General features: G+C 45.5%; 5 protein-coding genes across 7 annotated transcripts; 1 reads left to right on the forward strand and 4 right to left on the reverse strand.

The window, feature by feature from the left end:
- Nucleotides 1–1264: 1264 nt before the first annotated feature.
- On the reverse strand, nt 1265–6362 carry LOC113211354 (uncharacterized). 2 transcript variants are annotated; one of them, XM_052272269.1, is made up of 9 exons: nt 6064–6362; nt 5612–5968; nt 5169–5525; nt 4563–4898; nt 4224–4481; nt 3454–4155; nt 3185–3343; nt 1944–2138; nt 1265–1815 (listed from the first exon to the last, which is right to left on the reverse strand). In XM_052272269.1, the coding sequence occupies exons 1-9, from the start codon at nt 6110–6112 to the stop codon at nt 1385–1387; spliced, it is 2844 nt and encodes a 947-aa protein (XP_052128229.1). In that variant the 5' UTR covers nt 6113–6362; the 3' UTR covers nt 1265–1384. The 2 variants fall into 2 exon arrangements, with proteins under 2 accessions (XP_052128229.1, XP_026285491.1); XM_026429706.2 differs by having other exon boundaries at nt 5612–5971; nt 6064–6356.
- Nucleotides 6363–6866: 504 nt separating this feature from the next.
- On the reverse strand, nt 6867–13493 carry LOC113211355 (CSC1-like protein 1). Its single transcript, XM_026429708.2, has 15 exons — nt 13104–13493; nt 12596–12748; nt 12408–12490; nt 12182–12319; nt 11917–12108; nt 11556–11744; nt 11401–11481; nt 11135–11261; nt 10752–11011; nt 10504–10654; nt 10219–10412; nt 9929–10117; nt 9710–9846; nt 9337–9617; nt 6867–9258 (listed from the first exon to the last, which is right to left on the reverse strand). The coding sequence occupies exons 2-15, from the start codon at nt 12737–12739 to the stop codon at nt 8938–8940; spliced, it is 2487 nt and encodes an 828-aa protein (XP_026285493.1). The 5' UTR covers nt 12740–12748; nt 13104–13493; the 3' UTR covers nt 6867–8937.
- A 202-nt stretch (nt 13494–13695) lies between these two features.
- Nucleotides 13696–16436, reverse strand: LOC113211357 (ovarian-specific serine/threonine-protein kinase Lok-like). The gene is made up of 9 exons (XM_026429711.2): nt 16252–16436; nt 15759–16112; nt 15291–15635; nt 15089–15216; nt 14861–14989; nt 14576–14779; nt 14283–14494; nt 14000–14195; nt 13696–13901 (listed from the first exon to the last, which is right to left on the reverse strand). The coding sequence occupies exons 2-9, from the start codon at nt 15922–15924 to the stop codon at nt 13773–13775; spliced, it is 1509 nt and encodes a 502-aa protein (XP_026285496.1). The 5' UTR covers nt 15925–16112; nt 16252–16436; the 3' UTR covers nt 13696–13772.
- Nucleotides 16437–16638: 202 nt separating this feature from the next.
- Nucleotides 16639–17813, forward strand: LOC113211359 (cytidine deaminase-like). Of its 2 annotated transcripts, none has more exons than XM_026429715.2 (2): nt 16639–16807; nt 17337–17813. In XM_026429715.2, exons 1-2 carry the CDS (start codon nt 16753–16755, stop codon nt 17729–17731), a joined length of 450 nt encoding a protein of 149 aa, XP_026285500.1. In that variant the 5' UTR covers nt 16639–16752; the 3' UTR covers nt 17732–17813. The 2 variants fall into 2 exon arrangements, with proteins under 2 accessions (XP_026285500.1, XP_026285499.1); XM_026429714.1 differs by lacking the exon at nt 16639–16807 and adding an exon at nt 16939–17164.
- A 29-nt stretch (nt 17814–17842) lies between these two features.
- LOC113211358 (calumenin) lies at nt 17843–21398 on the reverse strand. The gene is made up of 7 exons (XM_026429713.2): nt 21239–21398; nt 20753–20862; nt 20111–20244; nt 19822–20015; nt 19489–19731; nt 19263–19378; nt 17843–19179 (listed from the first exon to the last, which is right to left on the reverse strand). The coding sequence occupies exons 2-7, from the start codon at nt 20849–20851 to the stop codon at nt 18991–18993; spliced, it is 975 nt and encodes a 324-aa protein (XP_026285498.1). The 5' UTR covers nt 20852–20862; nt 21239–21398; the 3' UTR covers nt 17843–18990.
- Nucleotides 21399–21645: the final 247 nt, after the last annotated feature.

Below are 21645 nucleotides of genomic sequence, written 5' to 3' on the forward strand. Positions count from 1 at the left end.
CGATTCTTACCACTCTTTCCCTATCCCCACAGCACAGACAGTGCAGCCGGGTCGTGCGCGACAATTTGTACCTGTATTTCCTTCGCCTCGGGGGGCCAGTTCCGCAAGTACTTCAACCGCTACCTCTTCAACGTGCCCACGGTGCGGCGCGGCAGCACCCGCACCCGCGTCCACTTCCACTCCGTCAACACGCACACCCAGCCGGCGGCCTCGGAGCACGGCGGCAGCGACCTCGTCAAGGACGGCAGCGTGGACGAGAAGGCCGACCACCACCACAACCACCACCACAACAGCCACCGGCACCACCCCGTCAAGGAGGTGAGCGTGGGCCTCACCCGCCAGGACACGCTCACCGCCATCACGGCCATCTAGAGGGTGCCCCCGGGTCGAGCGCCGCAGGGCGAGTGGACGCCGCCACCGTCGGGGCGCGGGCGCCCGAGCGGTTGCCTACCTCCCCCGCCGCGGGCACGCCGGGGGAGTACGCGCTCCCTTCTGTAGCCCTCGGGCGTCAGTGAAAGAGACGAAAGACTCACGCGTGTAGAGCGCGTTCAAATATTTATTACGTTTAGATCTTCAGGCTAGCTAGCGATAGACTGTGTAGCTATATATGTGGGCTGTATTGTGCCCTTACCTATAAGTGTGCGTTTCCCTTGACACTTTCCGTACGAGGGGTCCATTTCTGCCGTCTTTTAAAAAGCTGGGTTCATCTGGGTGTGGGTGGACCCCGCCGCGTGGAAAATGTTTAATGTTCTCACTCTGGTCTTGTCTGTCCCTGTTACTGTCCGTTATTTTTAGTGTTTTCCCTATTTTGCCGTAAGTGTTATCGTATTCAAAATGAGAATGCTGAAGTCAAAGATGATATCCGTTTGGTCCTCTCATTCTGAGTATCCTCCTCTTAGTTAGCAACGTTGATGTCATTTTGAAATCAACATGACCCCACTGACCTTCCTTAATTAGATCTAGGTAAAGTAGTGTCTCCTGGATCAAGTCATCTCGCGTCCTGTTAATAAAACAAACTTCGTACATGTTTGACACTTGTTGCACTTCGTTTCATTATTTGAAGTGAGGGGTTGTTTTGCAATACCAGTTGCTTATTGTGTAAGATTGCCAGTTTAATTTCGAGCACGATTTTAACTCGTGAGGTGTTCTGTGAACGGTTCAAATTATTATTTATTTATTTTTTCAATTTGTGTGTATTTGTCACTATATTTTAAGGAATGGGATCGAAGGTGAGCTGCCGGAAAAAATGTGATTTGAAGCAAAATGACTGGAACACCCATTTTATTTCAAATGCAAATTTCTGTGTGAGTGTAAATAAAACAAATAGAAACAAAATAAGAAAAAATGCGCTGTATTTCGTCCATTGTATCGATAGCCCGCCGGTCTACTGCGTCTTCCTGCTCGCGGCCGGGAAGACGTCGACGTCGACATCGGAGCTCGACGAGTCCTCGGGCGCCGCCGGGAGTGTCCTCGGCAGCGGCTCGAGGCCGATGGCCTCGTCCAAGGCCCTGGCACCGCTGGCCCCTCGCATCCTGGCGGGAAGCCTCGTGGAGGGCATCATGGTGGCCGCGACCCTCGCGGAGGACCGCGTCGTCGTCCTCCGCACCGCCGGCTGGCTCAAGCCCCGCGGCGTGGTGAGCGAGGCCGCCGCCAGGTTCGGCGCCATCGGGGCGTCGCTCGTCTGCGACGAGGAGATGGACGGCGAGCGACGTGACAAACGCGGCCGGAAGCGACGGTAGCCGACGAAGGAGGCCGCGGCCAATAGCAGCACCGCCGCGGCCACGGCGCCGCCGACCACCCCCGCGTCAGCGACACCTGCCAACAAGTGCACCATCCAGCCCGTATTGGAAACCTACTCAAGGGGGGGAACAAGGAAATGTCAGAGTGACATCAAAGTGATGTTATGCGTTTTCGTGTTCTTCCAAAGGGAAGTTCGCGCCCACCTCCACTCGGCTCGAGCACCACGGAGGCCGTCTGCTCGCGGCCCCGGACCTCGCCGGCCACGCGCACGGCGCAGACCCAGTCGCCGTAGTCCTCTTCGGCCAGGGCGGCGATGGCGAGGCGACAGTACCCCTCGGCCAGCCCACCCCCTTCGCCGTCAGCCCCGAGGTAGCGGTAGCGGAGGCTGCCGTCGCCGTCTAGACAGACAACAACAAAAACGGAGGGAAATTACGCAAAGAACGCAAGGAACATATCTAAGCACGCGGTGCCAGTGCCGGGTGTATGAGAGCGGACGGGTGGAGGGAGTAGGCAGTACCCCGCAACACTGTTGCGTCCGCTCTGATACACTCGGCCGCGGCACACATTTCTCATCCCGGCGTGGACCGCTTTCAACCGCTGTTTCCGTTTTACTGCTTCCAGCAGGGTTGGTCGCACCGAGCGTGACAGCTGTGCGGGCCCCTACCCACCATACACTGTACCGTAGCAGCTCTCACCGTGGCACTCACTGTGTGCGGTGCGCTCGGGACACAGAGCAAGTTATTACTGAGACCCATAGCGTTTACTCGAATCGCCTGCTCGGTGCACCGAGTGCACAAGTGCACAAGTGACACTTTAAAATGAAGGCGGCTCCGTTTACTACTTTAACATGATAAGAAAGGAGTAACTGCACAACGATGGTAATCAGGTGTACCGGGTGTAACTGTGAATACGCAGCAGTGTTGCGGGTTTGCCTACCCAATTCGCCCGTAAGGCGCCATGGCCCCTGCAGCCCTGGCGGGTATGCAATCCCGCAACACTGATGCGCATTCACAGTTACACCCACATCGACTTGGTAATCACTGGTTATCCCTGGCAATCCACGCACTCGTGAGGGTCCTTTCAAAGGACAAATTTGTTGATTGAGACGTGCATTTTTGTGCACATCTGCCTAAAAGGCGAAAAAGGCAAACGCGCATGTTTTTAATACGGCCAAATTTTGTATCCCTCCGATGGACAAAAATATAATCTGTCTAATCATAGAATGCAGATGTTTAACTTGCCAGATAAAGAATTAAGAACTATCTACAATGTGAACAAAAATGCATCCGTCTCGGGACGATAAATGGCCATTTAGATTTATCAAAAACAATGCAGGGGAATCATACCAAGTAGTATTCGTTGGTAGTCTTTGTTACTCATTTGTATTCTTTGGTAATCATTGGTAATCATTGGCAATCTTTGGTAATAATGGGTAAGGTCCCACCTGGTGTCAGGCCCGCGTCCGCCAGATGGACGCTAAGGCCGTCCGGCCGCTGGAAGCGGCAGTAGTCGAGCGCGTCCCCCAGCAGGGTCCGGCAGCCCAGGGTGGCGGCGTGGCCGGTCGCGCCGACGACGCGGACCTCCAGCGGCACCACCAGCGACGCTGTGGAAGCAAAGTTGCGACTAGACTCGATTGTCGACGCATGAAATCTGTGAGAGGGCGAATCCCTTATTTAAGTGAATTAAAACAGGGGAAAGCATAGATGGACTCACCCGACACCGTCAGTTCGACGGGGACCTCGAGGTCGATCGACGGCCCTCCCCGGCCGACCAGTCCCACGCCGCAGCGCCAGGTGCCCGAGTGGTTGGCCACAGAGGCCTCGGGGATGGACACGCCGCACTCGCCGAACTCGAAGCCCATCCCGGCGTAGCGCGGCTGGCCGTCGGCGGAGGACGCGTCCACGACCGACAGCCGCTCGCCCCGCGGCGTCCGGAGCCAGCAGTACGCCAGGGCGCCCGGCGCGCGGCAGCCCACCGTCGCCGCGGCCCCGGGTGTCACCACGCCGTCCACGGGCGAGCGGAAGGCGACGAGGCCGGCGCCGGCCGCGGAGGTGTCGCGCGCGCTCCTGTCCGCCCCGGGGAGCTCGACGTAGCCGGCGCGGCGGCTGGACTGGAAGCCCATCACGCACCGCCACACGCCGATGTCCCCCGGCGCGAGAGGCCGGCTGATGGCCATGGAGCAGTCGCAGCGGTGGAAGCCCTCGCCGGCGTACGAGTAGCGACCAGAGCCCACGACGCCGTCCTTGAGCAGGTGGCGCTCGCCGCTCGGCGAGTCCATGCGGCAGTACACCAGCGCGTTGGGGCAGGCTCGGGTGCCCGCCAGTCGGCACTGCAGCACCAGCGGCGGCTCCGCGTCCACGGTGCGGCCCGTCCTGGCCGCTGGCACCACCACGCCCGTCACCACGCGCACGGGATCTGCAGCAGGGGGGTGTCGTGAGGGAGGGGAGGCGGCGGGGCAGACAGTTCGCGGCGACGACGCTCACCTGCCAGCACCAGGACGACTGTGTCGTTGACCGCGTCGGAGTAGCCCGGCAACAGCATCGAGCACGTCCAGGAGCCGTTGTGCACGGTGCGTACCCGCTCCAGCGTGTGCCGGCACGGCCCCGCGGAGCTGGTGGCCACCGCGCCCGCCGGGTCACGGAGCTCGCAGAACAGGGCCTTCTCCGGGCCGCAGTCCAGCGGTTGATTGCGGGCGCCCAGCATGACGGACACCTCGTTGGACGCGGATGGCCGGTACGCCTCTGTCGGAAGGAAGGTGCTTCGTCACGACGGTGACCCAGCTCCCCCAGCCCCCACCAGGTGGCCGGCGGCGGCGTACTCACCCTGTACGGCGAGCCTCGCGGACGCGCTGCGCTCCTCGCCGCCCGCCTCGCCGACCAGCGTCCACTTGCCCGCGTGCCTGGCCTCCAGCGGCCCGATGCGCGCGCCGCACTCGACCCCCGCGGGCCCGGACGGGCGCACCGTCTCGTCCGTGCTCGACGCCGTCCTCGGCCCCTGCCCCGAGAGCTGCACCACGGCGCCGTCCGGCGTCACCGCCTGGCACCCCGTCCACTGCACGTCGCCGGAAGCCCGGGTCTCGGCGAACACGAGCCGCATGACGGCCGTCTCCTTCTGCTCCGCGTTCATCTCGGAGGACGGCGAGATGGCCATGCGCGGAGCTGCGGCATGGACGGGTAAAGAGTGACAGCACTTTTCACTCCGGCGGGGTATTCCACAACGCAGGGCGAGGTGGGTGTACTTTAATTTTCAGGAAAAGTATTTTAGGGAGACCTCTATTATTAAATCTCTTAATTTTTTCCTGAAAAGTTTCAGTTTTTACCAGTTTTCTGGAAATATTACAATAATTTCCGAAAAAAAGGTTCCCTTTTTTCGGAAACATTTTCGACTTGAAAATCCCTGACTTAATAAAGCAGTGTGAGTGTACTCACTGTAGACGGTCACGGCGGTGTAGCCGCGCCGCACCACGCCGGTGTCCTTGACCGTGGCCTCCAGGATCCAGCGGCCACCGTCCTTCCCCCGGACGCCCACCACCTCGACGGCGCACCACCCCTTGTCGAGCGAGCCGGCGGCACCGTTCCCGGGGAAGTACCGCAGCCTGTCCGCGTCCGGCCCGGCCGCGGCCGCCGCGCCCGGCTCCAGCGGCACGACGGCTCCCGAGCTCCAGGGTGGGATGACTCCGCAGGTGGTGAACTTGAGGTCCTTCCCGATCGTCACCAGACGGAGCGTGAAGCCGGAGCCACCCTCGGTCACGGACGGCTTCTCTGGAAGCACCCCGTCAGAGTACTCTGCGCGAAAGCGAGAGGACACGGTAAGACTTTCGGGCGCTGTAACACTTGGCGGACCAACCCCACAACGACAGACACTCGCTCACCCGACACCGTCACCACGGCATCCGCGCTCGCCGCAGACGCGTTGGCCGCCTTGAACTCGGCCCTGAGGCTCCAGGTGCCGGCGTGCGCCTTGCTCACGGGCTGCACCTGCACCCCGCACAGCCCTTTGCCGTAGTCGCCGAGTAGTTTGAGCACGGCGTCGTTGTCGGGGCCCGGCCGCTCCGGCAGGACGGTAAAGGTGAGCTCGCCGGGCGGGCGCACGGCGCAGGAGCTCAGGCTCACCGGCTGGTCAGGCTTGTCCGCGGGCGCGGGCGGGGGGTCGGCCGCGAGCCACAGCTGCAGGCGGCCCTTGACGTAGGCGGTGGTGACGCTCGGCACCACGTGCGAGGCCGAGACACCTGCTGCAGACAGGACAGGCCGGCGCTAGAGAGGACGCCGTCAGCGCGCCGCAGGCGGTGCACCGTCCGGGCCGTGCCGGGTGTTCTATACTCACAGACCACCAGGATGCAGGCGGCGAGCACGAGGCGGCCGTGGGTCCTCATGTCGGCCGCGGTCCTCGCCGTCCTGGTGTGCCGTCCGGTCCGGTCGGCGGCTCTGGCAGCAAGTGCCGGTGGCCGCGCCGCTGCGGGTGCCACCTGCTCTCGGGATGACAACAAGGCGAGGCGACGGCACCGTCAGAAACTTCAAGGCGCTGATAGCACGCCCGGGAGCGATCCTCGTGTGTCCCCTACCCCCTCTCTCCCTCTTAAATGGTATCTTTGGGAAACTTTAGTCAGCCTGTCTGGCACTTCATTGTCATCGGAGGATTCCCTTTGAACCGGCCACTCTGTCGCTGGCCCAACCTTGCTCTGCCCGCGCCGCGAAGAGCAGCGAGACAAAGTATTTTCGAATTGGCACCTTATCAAAATCTCTCTCTCTCTCTCTCTGGTCCGCGCAGACGGACCGGCCGGCGTCTTTGGGCCTGCCCTTCAGGGCCTGAGCCTGGCTACGAGTTGCCCTTCCGATATCAAGTCAAGGAGCGCATACAGGCAGACTAGACTGCGCTCCTGTGGGGCGTGCGTTCGCAGTTGCGACCTGGCATGCTGGACCATCATATAAGAGGGAACGAGTAGAGAAAAGCGTGAATGTTTTCTTTAGTTTATACGGAGCATTAAACATGCAGCATCTCTTATGCCTCAACGCGCAGGGCAGAACTAGCGTTAGGCTTGAAGTTAATTACGTTGACCAACTTAACAACTCTTTTTTTTTTTTAAATACGTAAGGACAATGTTCAAACCAAAATCAATGATAACAAAATAATAATTTCAAAGATTTATTACCTTAATTAAAGCACTCAAGTGACTGGCCCTGACAATTTCCAGATTGGCAAAGAACATGAACATTGGAAGTCGGATAAAATAAGTAAAACAATATGATACAAACATTGCATGTTAAAGTAGGGCAACAATCCTTGCGATGTTATATAGTATTACAGCTATCCCCTTGTAGTAGCCAAAATCATAATCAGACTGAGACCATGTATTCTGTTTTATTAGCCAAAACATTTATTCTTTCTGATAGTGTACACATTACACAACAAGACCAATTGTTTCTATTCTGCTTCTTTAGCCAATCTTTCATTTAAGGAATAAATGCAATCTGAAAAAAATTCCTACACAAATAATAGATTTTATACTAAAATATCAAAAGATACTTCCGAATCTATAAAATGCACTGTCTTTAGTATAATATAAATTCTCTTATTCTACTTCATTCTCCCATAGAAAGTATATCACAAAGGTACCAGGAAAACTTAATTCAAAGTGAAAACTACCCTGGCAGGACAAACAAAAATGATTTTGGTGAGACAAAAAGTATACAGCATCTCTAGAACACTAACTAACACTTAAAAGGTGTTTGAAAGTTCCAGGTAAAGCAAGTAAATAGTATAAATTAAATTGTCCTGTTCTTTAAAAAAATACTGCTTCAAAAGAACAATTATGTAGCGAGGAAATCTCCTAGAAGCTCTGGGGATTTGTAATAATACATAACAGAAAAATATTTTAGTCAAATGGTAAAAATTCAAGCTTGCTTGTTATCTTTGGTAAGCTAAAAGTACTCGCATGAAGTTAAAGCAAGACGTGCAGCAGAAGACCATCAACTAGACGGTTCACAATCACTAGAGGCAGAATTAGAAGGAAGAAGTTCATAAAAACAAAGCTTGCTAATTTGTAAAACACAGTAAGCAAACCCTACATGTAAGATTAAACAATTACACCTATCCCCATATGTGAAGTTAAGCAAGTTATAAATTATAACAGGGTAACATGATAAGAATATTGGAAGGCCAATAACAAAATACTTTGTATCACAATTATATTTTGGAAACAGATGCAGTGAACATGCTATAAACTATTCCCCAATATATATCTACAAAAACAAACAATCTCAAGTTATCACACGTCTGTTTTTGGAATAACAGTTCCAGAGAACAGACTAACGACTTATCCTTGGCTTCGTTATAAAAGGGAAAACAATATCTACAAACAACTTTGAAAGTGCTGTCAAATAATTCTAAAAACCCTTCAGAAACAAGACTTAATTGAGCTGCTAACAAGTTTAGGAGGGAACCTTTTAATCAGGCTTAACAGTTTCTTTTCCTGAAAGTAAAAAAAGAAAAGCAAAGCAGATACAAAAAGGTATAACTTAAGTTAAAATTACCATTAGATTAAAAACTTATGATAAGATGCAGTTTTCTTTGTAAACCAACTGTGTAACCTGAAAAATTCAACATTCTTACAGCTATGCCCAGATAAATCATGATTTCACCAATCTACTTGGTATTAAAGAAGAGAGAAGTTTCGTATGTAGAAACCCGAAAGTGAAAGTGTTTATTTTACATATTGAAGTAGCAAATCAAGAGGCTACCTATTTCTTTTTTCAAACCTGCCAATACAATAATACAATGATAACATGAAAAACGTATACTGATGTTAAACAGATACCAAATTTAGTTTCAAACTATTCCAGAAGCAGGCAGAAGTGAGCAACATCTCTTTGAAGTGTCAATTCACAGCTAAATAGAAAAGAAAAGTGACATATCAATTGATATTAACAGAAATTAATTGTAAAAATAGTACATTAACACAAATCATGACACTGTTCAGTCATATAAAGACCTTAATGATTCTCAGTAAAATAGGCTTTTTGACTGAAAGAAATCACAGTCTATGCTCTGATCAAAGCTACACGCAACATCTTTAAATGGAATAGGCAACTTTGATCTTTGCAAAAATACATTACTTCTTAACATTTTTTTTTTTTTAAAGGGCACAGCCATCCAAGGATAAGTCTTGTTAAATTTCAATGCATCTAAAAGATTATATACCTAGACATCTGTACTCGTTCCGTCTACATCAATTACCACCCTCTTGGCCTGGGAGTCAGTGCTATTGCCAGGCACATGCACGTGAACACCTTCCTCTCCCAAATCTTCAGCGTATGCTTGCTGCTGTATGCGGCTCAAATCCTCAGCCACGTTGTGTACCGTCACCAGCTCTGGCTGCACTGCACCACTCAATGTGCTTCTCAAAGAGCGAGCTGTGCGGGACGAAGACGGAGATGCTTCGGGCTCGAGGACATGAGGAACAAAGTGATGATTAGTAGCAGGCTCCCGACTTGGAGTTGATGACTGAGATGTACAGTTTGGCTGTGAAACAATACGAGAGTAATATAAAGTTCATATATATAAGAGCCAATACTAAAAAGAATCAGACGATTACAGTACCTGATAGGCAATTGGGCTAAACCCTCGACAGCAATGAAACAGCCAATGAGCAATAAAGAACATAATGGTTATCACAAATCCAGTAAGCGAATAGATAGAGATGTCATTGAGTCCTTTTCTGAGAACAGCAAGTGCTAAGAAGCTTGCTTGAAGCATCACTATTGAAACAATCACTATGTTGATAGCTGTAGCGTGGATTCTCTGGCTAATATTTGAGGGCCCATACACATAATACAAATTGTGCTTGTCAACCAGATGTTTCAGAATCATGTACACTAATCCTGTAAGAACCAAGAGAGTCAAATTAATGTTTCATGGAAAATAAAACAAGACTCTGAAGAACTGTGGGAGAAATGCATCAAAGCTTACTTACCAAATGGCGTTATTAAAGGACATGACAAGCTATAGACCATTGTCATGGCAAATATGAGGAGCATCCATGCATATTGCACTCCAAATGGAAATTCCCATAAAATTGCTTTCCTCACACTAGGCAATTCTGCTTTGGATCTGGAAGAAATAATATTGATGTAAGCTTGATTTGGCAAGTCCCTAGAATACTGAGAGTGATTAACTTCAGAGTGCCACTTACCTTACAAGACATAGACGAAAAACATACATAAAGAGCTCTGGGAACCTTATCAGTTCAAGAGAAGTGCCAATAAAGGCTGCAGTTGTTACATAGTTAACAAAGAAAGCACCTTTATCAGGCAAAAATAGACATTCCCAACGGTATGACTCATTTTTTGCATGAATTGCCCATTGCACAAATGTTTCGGCACTAAATGTTAGAAAATCACAGGAAATAAGACCAACTGTTCAAAATTTGAAATTTTCATTGGTTTAAATCATTTAAAATTTCATAGGAGTATGTAGAAATACCTTGTAAGTCCCAAAGAGGGAAGAATTAGGACCATAAATAGAAGAAATGCAAATGTTTTTACCATAATAGAATGATTCCGCTCTGATTTTGTCCAATGAGTCAGCCATTGATCAGAGAAAGCAACAAGTACTGGTAACATCGCAGCCACTGACACCATCATCAGAGCTGGCAAAAACTCTGACAAGAGCGGACTCTGAAAAAGAAAATTGTTGAATGATAGCTGTTGCTGGACTTCAAAATTGCGAAAGAACACTAGTGCTCAGGATACAATTTGATAAATTTACCATTTTTCTAATTTTATCATCCATATTCAAAGTGTCAAGAAGTGTGACAATAATTGCAGGTGTTGTCAAGAAAAACAGCACAATAAATAGGATAGTGTTGATGATCACTGCCTTGAGATACCAGTATTTTGATGGCATAGAGAGGTTTTCCCTGTAGATAAATTGTACAACAAAAAAAGCAGATTAGAATACATTTTTCACCCTTATTCCAAGCATACACAAAAATCCTTTAAGACATGATTACCAACCAATAAATGTCAGCTGGTGAAGGGGCAAAGGAAACATTCCATCTCTTAGGTTTCAAAGTAGCACTCAAGGTACTTGGTGGGGGATCATGACCACAACCAAATGTTGTGCGGTGATGGCGGTAAACCATTTTTGCAGCTTCTACTGACATAAACGTTACGAAGGCAATACCAAGTGGTTTCTTCAATGCTGATATGCGTTCAGATTCAACTTTTTCACATAACCTACGCTCTTCTTCAACATAGTGCTCCAAAGCATCAACCTAAGACAAAAGTTTCTCTCAATTGGTTGATTTGGTGCACCCATCAAAACAATTTTTTTTAAACAGACTATTGCTCTTATGCAGAAATTACTAATGAGTAGGAAAAACAATAAAAATACTCACTGTAGGGTAACCAAACAGATTGCAGCACGAACACAAGTTTCCACAAAGGTGCGGTCGCATATCCAGACGAAGCCCCGTGGATTTAAGATAATTTTCACAGTAGGTTTTAGCTTCAAAAGCATCTGACCTAAAACATTAACAGCAGGAAAATAAATAAAGTAAGATGAATGAGTAGAGGATAAGAGGAAAACAATTTACTGTACTTAAGCTCAAAATTTCATTTTTAAAAGATTGTATTTGTAAGATAGAACAAAGTAAGTTCTTACCTTTCTCTTTCCAGTGAACTAACTTTACCTACATCAAATGCCAACTGAAGGTCATGAATATGAACCTCCGGATAGGCTTCTCTGAAAGACATAAAAAAGAGTGTGTGAAATTGTGGGTACTTGGACAGGTTTGCAAAAAACGGCTGGAAACATACCTAAAATGGCGCAATAAATCGTCCTTGTCACAGTTTTTACGGGGAATGTTGGTGATCATGAGAGTTCGGGACCTTCTTTGGCCTTCTCTCTCTGTAACCTTTATATTGACGGAAAATCGGCGCATGATAATTATCCCCAGAGGCAAGAAAAGAATGGCAAGGGTAACATGGGTCCAAAGCAATGGTGAGCTAAAAATTAAAGAAAATAATGGTACAATTAATGACGCAGCAGTTGAATTACTAAATACTAGTGGGCATGTGTAAAGAGATTGGAGAAAGGGGAGGGAATACGCCACTTGCACCAAATACTTCCTGTAACCCTCATAAAAATGTAAGTATATATTCCCATTCATAAACTTACTCGGGTCTTAAATTACTGAGTGTGGTATGACCAAAAGTTGTTTCATCTCCCTGCATGTCACCTTGAAAATTAATTGGTAACACCACACATACTGATATCAGTGTGAGAATGGCAATATATAATATTATGTGCTTCTGGAACTGCAGATATTGAATTGCATCTGGACCACATTTTTGTGCTATGTTTGCATCCCTAAAAAGAATTTAAAAATAAAACATTTGACAAAGAAGAGAGATTTAAACAAACAAAGTGAAGATAGACTCACTTGATTTTAAAGAGAGCTGGAAGCCAACTGCAGAATCCTTGGTCCATTTGAATGGTTGAGTCCAAAGACGACATTGAGTCCCCAAGCTCACCTGCTCCAATTCCTTCATCTACAGTACCATAAAACAGCTGAGTCCACCTGAATAATTCAAAATGCAATGTTTAAAAAATGGCTTCTTTCAATGATTTTGTAAGGATTTAATACATAAGGATGGATTTCAACTAACTTTTCCTCAGTTTTTTGCACAAGAGCAATTCTTCCATAGTTCCAAGCTCTTTTTCTTAGTGTAGAAAATAGTAAAATAAGGATCTACAAATCACGAAGAGTATGAAAAGTTAGTGCATGGTTTGTGGATCCAACACAAAAAGATTACTCCCCGTAAAACACTTTACACCAATTACAAATTACACTTACCAACCAAGTGACAACGTTCAGAAGAATATTTTCAGGGATTCCTTCCCAATTATTGACATACTGTATGTCAGTTTTGTTTCTTCCGTAATGGCAGGAGTTATCTGAAGAACTACCATTTTGGACATATATTTCTTCATCCTCCATGATTAAAAGCTACAGCAGTAAATATACATATTTGTCATAAAAAACTGTTGAAAGATGTCCTACGAAATAAAAGGGATTTAAAGGGAGGAAGGTGGATGACCTTTATGTATCTACTATCTGATTTGACATGTTTACAAACTAAGGAGAACCTGTGATGTCCGCTGATGTAAGCGGACAAAGTAGATATTTAGTAATTGTAAGAACGCGAAGTTTGAAAAACATTTATCGAACCACTTCTGAAGATTTCTTGTGGTGTAAGCCTTTGTCAAGGCCGCTCGCACCCAAAATAGTAGAAAGTGTTTCTAGGGATTCCTTTAACCTATAATAAAAACTGTGCAAATATTGGACAAGCTACATAACTTACATAAAATGATAGCGGTTGATAGGTCGCTTCAACGCGGGGAGAATCAAAAAGAAATCAATGGCATGTTTTAAACTATTAATTGCAGGAAAGGGGATTGATGTTTTCCCTTGATCTTGATGAGTGACAGCATAACAGTCTCAAAACCTGCAATCCTGCACTTCAGTCACGACGGCCTGGCCTGCAGAACAGCTGTTGGCAGATTCGCAGATTCATTCCAGCGAACCCCCTTCGCCAATAAAGCAAACTTGCTTGAAACTTCAAAAAAATTGCCACATTACACTCCCGATAATGGAAAAAGCAGACACTCTGCGAGGGCAATAGTTTTATATTTTCGATATATTATCATGGAGTTAAGCTAGACTCCATGATATTATTACTAATACAACTTGTATTCGCAGCCCCGTCGTGCAAGAGTAATAAAAAGAGAAAGAAAACTTGTTTACACCGAACGGAAACGGAACTGGCGGCAAGTTCAAACATGGAATGAGAAGTGTTCCTGTAGTTTGGACAGTTTGGAGATGGTTTCATAGATTGTCTGGTACTATTTAGCAACAACTACAAAGAATCAAAGGGATAAAAAAATAAAAGGCACTTGAGTGGAAAATATATAGTTTTATCACAAATTAGAATCACTTTAATAAACTGAAAAGAAATGTAAAAAAAAATACATTAAAATTCATTCAATTGGGTTTTGATTTTTTTGTGTGGGTTGTGTATTGTTGATTTCAGATTGTATTCTGGTAATGGATGGCCATAAAATTCATACAATGTCTTTAATTTCACATGCAGGTTAGCATCCTGTAAACGAGATAAAAAGGAGTAAGTTTTATCTCTTATTTATTTTTTGTAGATTATGAACTTTTCAGAGACAACTTAGTTTATAGCTGGGTATTTACCTGAAACCATTCATCCTTTAGAAGGTCAGTCAGTCTGATTCTCTCTAGCGGATCAATTATTAACATCGAATCCACAAGGTTCTTTGCAACAACTGACACATTCTTCCACACATCAGGAGTCATAACATACAGGGCTATCATAATGTGCTTTTCAATTAAGTGGGGCTCTGTGGCAAATGGATCATCTCCAGAAAGGCTTCATGAGAGAGAACAAATCAGTTATGACTAAAAGCGAAAAACAAAAGCCTTTTATGAAGTAATCAATTGCAATGAGCATGCTCACCAAACAAAGAGTAGAACTCCCAAACTCCATATATCCACCTGAGCTGTGTATTTTCCTTCATTCTTGCATGACAGCAACTCGGGGGCGGCATACAATCTCGTTCCACAAAGTGTTCGCATATTCTCTGTGGATCTCAAAACTTTTGACAGTCCAAAGTCAGTCAGCTTTGCCAAAGTTTCGCTCCTTCTTGATGCCAAAAGTACATTAGCTGGCTGCAACAAAGCATCAAAATTAAGCAGGCAATTTCATTCATAAAAATATTTATTGATGCATGTACATTATTCCACTCTTACCTTTATGTCACGATGAATTATTCTATTGGAATGTAGGTACTGCACTCCTAAGCAAATTTGATAAAACAAAATTTTAGTGATGTGTTCTGGAAGTCTCCCTAACTTGGAAATTCTTTCAGCTAAATCACTTCCTTCCATGTATTCAAGAAACACAAAACATTCGTTTTTGTGGAGAATTGAGTTGTTTAGCTTTATAACATTTGGCTGAAATAAGAAAGCAGACTTTTGAATTCAAGTCGATAATACAAGAGAATCAGAGATACATTAATGAAAATGACAACTTACATGATCTAAAGTTCTGAGAATCTCAAGTTCATTCAATAATTTGTTACTGCAACGTTGTTTATCCACTGAATTAAAATCCGGTGCGAAAGACTGTACAATTGCTTTCATAGCGGAGGTTTGTCCAGTGGCCTAAAAATTTTCAGAAAGATTCTTGTAAGGAATATTATTATAAGGGAGACACACATAAATAATTTTTAAAAACCAGCAGATGAAAATGTTGCCCCAAACCTTATTGGATGTGAGATGAACTTCACCAAAGGCACCTGCACCTAGTTTGAGTGATACATGATATTGTTCAACAACTGACTTGGGAAAGTGAGAAGGAATTGGAGCGTAACTATCTATAAAGATGTAGGCTGCCAATAGAAATTCCAGTAAGTATCAAAAACAAATTTAAAACTGTCATTACAATTTGATTAATCTTACATACCATCAAATTTCTTATCATATATTCCATTTTTATTGGTTGGCAGTGAAATCAAATCATTGTTTTTTAGTTCTGTGGAGGAAGAGCCAGACTTGGTAGGTGTAGATATTGATCTAGGTCCACTACCCACTTTGTAACCATTAATAAAAAGACCATGACGACTCAAGTCATGAATGTCAACTTTGGGTCTCCTGAAGTTATTACTGCCTTTTATCAAAATCGAATCCCTTTCAATACGAAAGTGTACTGAGTCCAGGTACTTGAAGTAGTCTTTATCTACAAGTCCTTCATGAATAACAATAGTATTAGAAGATTTTGTCCCAAATGTTATTGAGCTCTCCACCAAATCTATACAAGAAAACAAACACAATAAATTACACTTTCCAAGGAAAATGTTATCAGAGTTATCTAATGGATAATAAAAGTTATGATTACAGAGAAACGTTGACAGTTGACATGCACATAACCTACCGTGATGTTTTAACCGACGTGAGAGTGGGCACAATCTACCCCAATACGTCTGACTGACCGGACTTAGTACATCCTTAGGAGAGTTATCGGTACCGGGATCTTGACTAACTGGCTGAGTGCTACCTTGAGTAGTCGGTAGGGTCTCATCAAGGTCCGGGTCTGCCATTTTCCTTGCTTAAATTAGTTTTCTCCATCTTTACTTGACTGTCACTGGTGTGTTGAACGGGTTAAACGAGCCGGCTAGTCCTCGCGCTGCTTCTGCTTGCTCGTGTTTATACAGGTTGACCACACTGACAACGACTGCTGTTTGATAGAGCACTGCTCAAAAAGAATTACTGATTGAACTCCACCAATCTGAAACCAAAAAATCATTATTAATTAAATTTATGATCGAAAGCGAGGATTGTCTGTGAGTGGGTATTTCATGGATGAAAAAATATTGAACTACACATTTGTAGTTATGTTTTTGTTTTGTTTTGTTCTAATCCTCTACCGCGCGTTTTTTGAACGGAGCCGCTTTCTTGGTTTCGGGTAAGGTCCACTCTTCCGTCGGCAGAGTCAGCCTGAATATGTAACCGTCAAGGCGTCAAGTAGCTTTGCCCCATGCCCCATGAGAGCGACAAGGAAGGAGCTGCACGGGACGTAAACAAAAGCGATCTTTTGCATCAGTCGGCAGTCCACCAGGCGGATCAGCTGAGGAGGCGACATACGGTGGCGGGTGGCGGCGGCGGCATCACGGCTGTACAGAGGGTGGGGGGTGGCCGCGGAGGTTCAAGAAAGTGGGGTGGGGCGAGGCGGGGCGGGGCGGTCTCGTGCCGCGGCCGAGCGCGACCTCGCGCGTCCACTACGCACGGTGGTGGCGGTAAGTGTGAGTGTCACCCCGCCGCGCCTGCCCCGCCCCGCCCCGCCCCGCCGAGGCTCTCAGATTGCTCTCAGCTCTCAGTCAGTGCTCCGCAGACAGACGCGCCGCGTAGACAGACGCCTCGCAGCAGCCATGGCCGACTCCCGCCAGCGCAGCGCGGGCAAGATTGTGCCCTTCTCGGCCATAGGTTGGTAACAACAACAACAACATCCCACCAATTGCTCTAGATGATTGAGAGTCGTTAGGTTGTAGAGAGAGGGGGGAGGGGGACCTTCGCCGGCGGCGCGGCCTATGTGTCGGTCGGTGGGCGTTGCGAGTCGCAGCTTGTGACAGATGTCGGGCGACTGCTCTCCCCACCCGAGCGAGGAACGTGATGGCAGCGTTTTACAGCTGACCGACACTCGACGGCTGGGCCCGCGACAGAGGAGTCCACTGCTCCGGGTACTTCCCTCTAAGGCGGTCGCGTCGGCTGCGGGCGGGAAGCGTTCGAAAGTGCCCTCCACCCTCGTCGGACACAGCTGTTTCACCTTCAATAACAAGAGGGGTAGTTGTCAGACCCGACGTTGCAGTTTTCATGCCTGCAGATTTCGGGTGTTCGAAACGGGCCTATCGGGGGAGCTAATCAGCTGAGTTTCTTAAGATAAAGCCCCATGCCTCCTAAGGGCTCAGTAAAAAAAAATAAAAATACACCAAGTCATGTTTTGTCTCTCTTGCAGAACCGGACGTCCAAGAGCTCATCCGGAAAGGAGTTGAGGTCCGTGAAAGATCATACTCTCCCTACTCCAAGTTCAAGGTTGGCTCCGCCATCCTTTGTGCCGACAACACGGTGGTCACTGGGTGCAATGTGGAGAACGGTGCACACGGCTCCATCTGTGCAGAGAGGTCGGCTGTTGTGAAGGCAGTGAGTGAAGGAAAGAGGGAGTTCCAGAAAGTTGTTGTAGTTGCAGACAAGCTGGAGAACCAATTTACAGCTCCCTGTGGATCCTGTCGACAATTCATTATAGAATTTGGGACGGGAACTGAAATATTCCTGTCCCCACCTGATATGTCAGAGGTCCTTGTCACCTCTATAAAAGAAATTTTGCCATTACATTTCACTCTTACAGATTAAAAAGATGTTTCACTCTATGTACTTTTTTTTAGCTTTTGTAATAATAAGTGATGATATAAAATAAATATGTGATGGAATTTTACAGCTGTTACAAAGTAGAACCACAAAGACTATTGATAACTTCAGGTTTATTTCTACTACAAAGCAAAAAACTAAAATCTAAAATCCTAATTAAGCACAAACACTTAAAGAAGTCCATGACACATTGTTGACACTTTAAAAAATCTACAGACAAAACTGGGACTACTTGGTGGTTGACATGCCATGGCAGGTAAATGTTAAGAAAATTATGAAACATTCAGGCTATTCACCACTGCAAAATTATGTAAACATGAAGATCATGAGATTTTGGGGTGTTCTAAAATTCTATGAGCGAGTACGAACTAAACATCAAAATATGAGTCTTAAATGTTACCGTTAAGAACTTGAAATGGAAGATAAAGAACTAAGCTGGAATGGAAGACGACAATGAGATTGAGATTCATATGAATTTGGTACAGTATTCCTGAAAACAATAATTGAGAACAATAGTGGCTGAAAGGCGAAACAAACATAAGAAATCAGAGAATACTGTTATATGAAGTGGATAAAATGTAAGAAAGAAGTAGAGATTCTAGAGGGGAATATGGCTGACAATACTTAAAATATTCATTTTATACCATTTTCTAAAGGCTACCAAATTATTAGATTGACACCAAATTTTAGAGAAGATAACAGACCATGACATGCAGAAACTTACTGTTAAATGCACACATAAAAATGCAAATATGTATAACAATGTTATAAAAATAAAATAGAAAATTAACAGGAAGTTTAATATAAATGCATATTTGGCATGTCTTCATTATAGCTCATGTGAAAAAGTTTGGTTCCCAAAAACATTGACAGGGCAAGAAACAGTTATAAAGAAATAAAATCTTAAGTAGAAGAGCAAGGAAAGGTTTCTATGACATAATTATTAATCTAATAGCATTGGCACCACAGGAACACATTGGATATCACATCAAAATACTTCAGGACATGTATCACCACACTTTTTCATAATGAAATGATAATGCCTAAGATTTGTTCTCGGCTACTTCACATTTGTTAGAAATATATAAGGCATACGGCATGAAAATTAATACAATTTATCGTCCCTATTTTGGAGTTAAAATACTTGTGCTCTGTTCATAATATAGAGATTCTAGTCTTGTGTCTGGAGTCCTAAGACTTGACATTTGGGTTAGTGACGCTAAGACTGATATAACAATGATTGACTAGAATTCATCATGTCGAGTAAGAGCCTCCCCAAAATCTGTGGCCTGTGAGCCAACAAACAAGTCGTAATTGTTCAAAATTTCTTCTTTGGTAAGTTTCTGATCAGCATCGGAGTCAGAATCATAAATAAGATGGCGAGATTCAGCCTCAGCATGGTCAAAGTCAGGAGGTATAATCCAGTTTTTCACCTAACAGGAAGCAAATAATTTTTTTTTTTTCAAATTGTACTCTTGTTTAAACATTTCATGAAAAAAGAAAACAACAATTTTACCTCTTCCTTATCCATGTATCCATCACCATCCTTGTCTCTGTACTGTTTAAATTGGTCTCTTTCATTTCGCACCCAATCAGGTTCAGCATCACCATCTCCACTGCGGAACACATCACCTAAACAAATACATATTCAGTGATACGACTAGAGGCTACAACCAATAAATAAGAAGAATAAAATACAAAAGCCAGAAACAGCTTTGGATTTACAAGCTCCAATGTCTTACCTATATATTCTTCCAGGGAAACACGTCCATCTTTATCTTTGTCAATGTCTTCAAGAGTTTCAAGAACAACAATGTCTCTCATGTGTCCTGTTTCCTCAGGATGAAGGAAGCCAGCAAATTCTCCCCGAGTCAGGGCTCCATCACCATCTACATCAGCAACACCCCAGCGGCGCTGATCCCTCCGAACCATATTCTGGTACGAGGAACCTTCATCATCCTTATCTAAGTCTGTTTTGTCCATATCTGTGCAAAACAAATGTTACCGTGCTGCAAGATTTACTTGATATAAAGAGACTATTGAATTTTGACTGAGGAGATTATTTTTATCCATACCTTCCATAAAACCATACATAATTTTCTTGTATTCGGTCCAAGTTATTTTGTCTTTAGCTTCAGGGTTGTGTGCTTTCCACTGACGGTCAACATCGTCTGAGATGTAACGCTTCTGAGTATACTGGATCCAATCCTTGAGTTCTTCTTGGGAAACATACCCATCAGTATTTTTGTCAATTTTGTCAACAATTAGACTGCAAAAGAAAAGATAGCAAAGTAAACAAATATTGCAAATAAAGGTGTAAGGGCACAGTGTAACCAGGAAAAAATATCAGCTGTAATTTCTCACCCCAATCGTCGACGGCTCTCCTCTGGGGTTAGTTGATCAAAAGTCTTAGCTTCTTCGGCACCAAGAAAAGCCTCATGATCATACTGTGTGTTGTGTTCATCACCATGCTGATAGTGGGGCTTATTGCTCATATCCTAAAATGGTAAGACAAATTCTTGTGTAAGGATCAAACATTTTGAGCATCCCAGGCAGCAGCTAAGCTAGGCCCGCCTAGCACCCCCCAGGCCAGTCATGTTCACTGACACGTTTCCCACAAAACTTCCAAGGGCCGGTAGTTGACCAGCGCGTCACAGCCCCACACACACACACAAACTCCTCCCACTCAACCGCCCCCTCCATCCTGCCTTGCCACTACAAGTGACACAAGCCTTGCAATTGCATTGTGTCCAATGACATAATGAGGGCCAGAACCTCAGAAGAAGCTCAAGGTCCCGTAACAAAATTCACAAATGTAAAAGATGACGTATGGTTCTGGTTTCTAAAACCCTGATGGTACATAAACATAATTTTTCTACCAAGACCTCCTAACTGTAAATAAATTACAATCTCAAAATTTTTGATCAGCAAAAAAAAAACCACGCCATACAGAAAAATATATTAAAAACCAATGTAATCTTTTAACAATATATATAACACTCTTACCTTTTGCAAGTGCATTGCACTCTCCTCAGGTTTTGGAATAGCATTACATGATGAAATGATTACAAGAGACAAGATACACAATTGATGTGCGTACCCCATGGCTGAAACCCCTGTAAAAACAAGAAAAAAAGCAGAAAAATTATTTTGACTTCCCCACAGATACACAACAGAAAGAAACGTACAGAGAACCATTCCCTATCCAAATTCCTAAAGTAGTTTAAGATTAAGATAGGACAAGTTTTCAAGTGTTTTTTTTAGATGCGGTCTTTCAGTAAAGATCGAATATTTATAGGTCGCAGGAACAAGCAGTTCAGTTGCTAACAAATATACAGAAATACATGTTTGTCTTAAACATCTATTTCTGGCCCCTCCACCCCCCAAAGGATAGTTTTGTAGGCACTGATTTCGTGGCTACCATGGAATTACTGTTCAAACGAACAGGCAACGTTACACAAAAACACACGGGTTGTACCGAGAAACTCTTACCGGCGGAAAAGTCCACGCAGAAGCTTAAAAATTTTCTAAGTTAAAGGAGAAGGAAGATACGTGGTCCTGGAGAACGACAGCATCAGCAGGATTGTTGTTTACGTTCCACCTCATCGCTAGCGCTAGTGTCGGGTGTCGTCTGACTCCTTCCGCAACTACCAGCTGCGAGACAACGCATTGCATATCTTGTCGGTTACAAAACACTTCAGAAAAGGGTTGCACATGCTGCATTTCTTTTACAATCACATCTCATAGCTCAACAGCTTTGAAGAAACTTAAATGAGTCGAAAAGAATCATGTAGCAAGACGCACTCTTTTCTCGCCGTCACAATGGCTGCACTTTTTCTACAAGGCGCATGCGCCGCTGGTTCAAACATCCGCAACCCCTCGTACCCCCACCCCCTTCC

The sequence above is a fragment of the Frankliniella occidentalis genome, unplaced genomic scaffold, assembly GCF_000697945.3.
Source record: "Frankliniella occidentalis isolate FOCC.00 unplaced genomic scaffold, Focc_3.1 Scaffold196, whole genome shotgun sequence".
Lineage (NCBI taxonomy): Eukaryota > Metazoa > Arthropoda > Insecta > Thysanoptera > Thripidae > Frankliniella > Frankliniella occidentalis.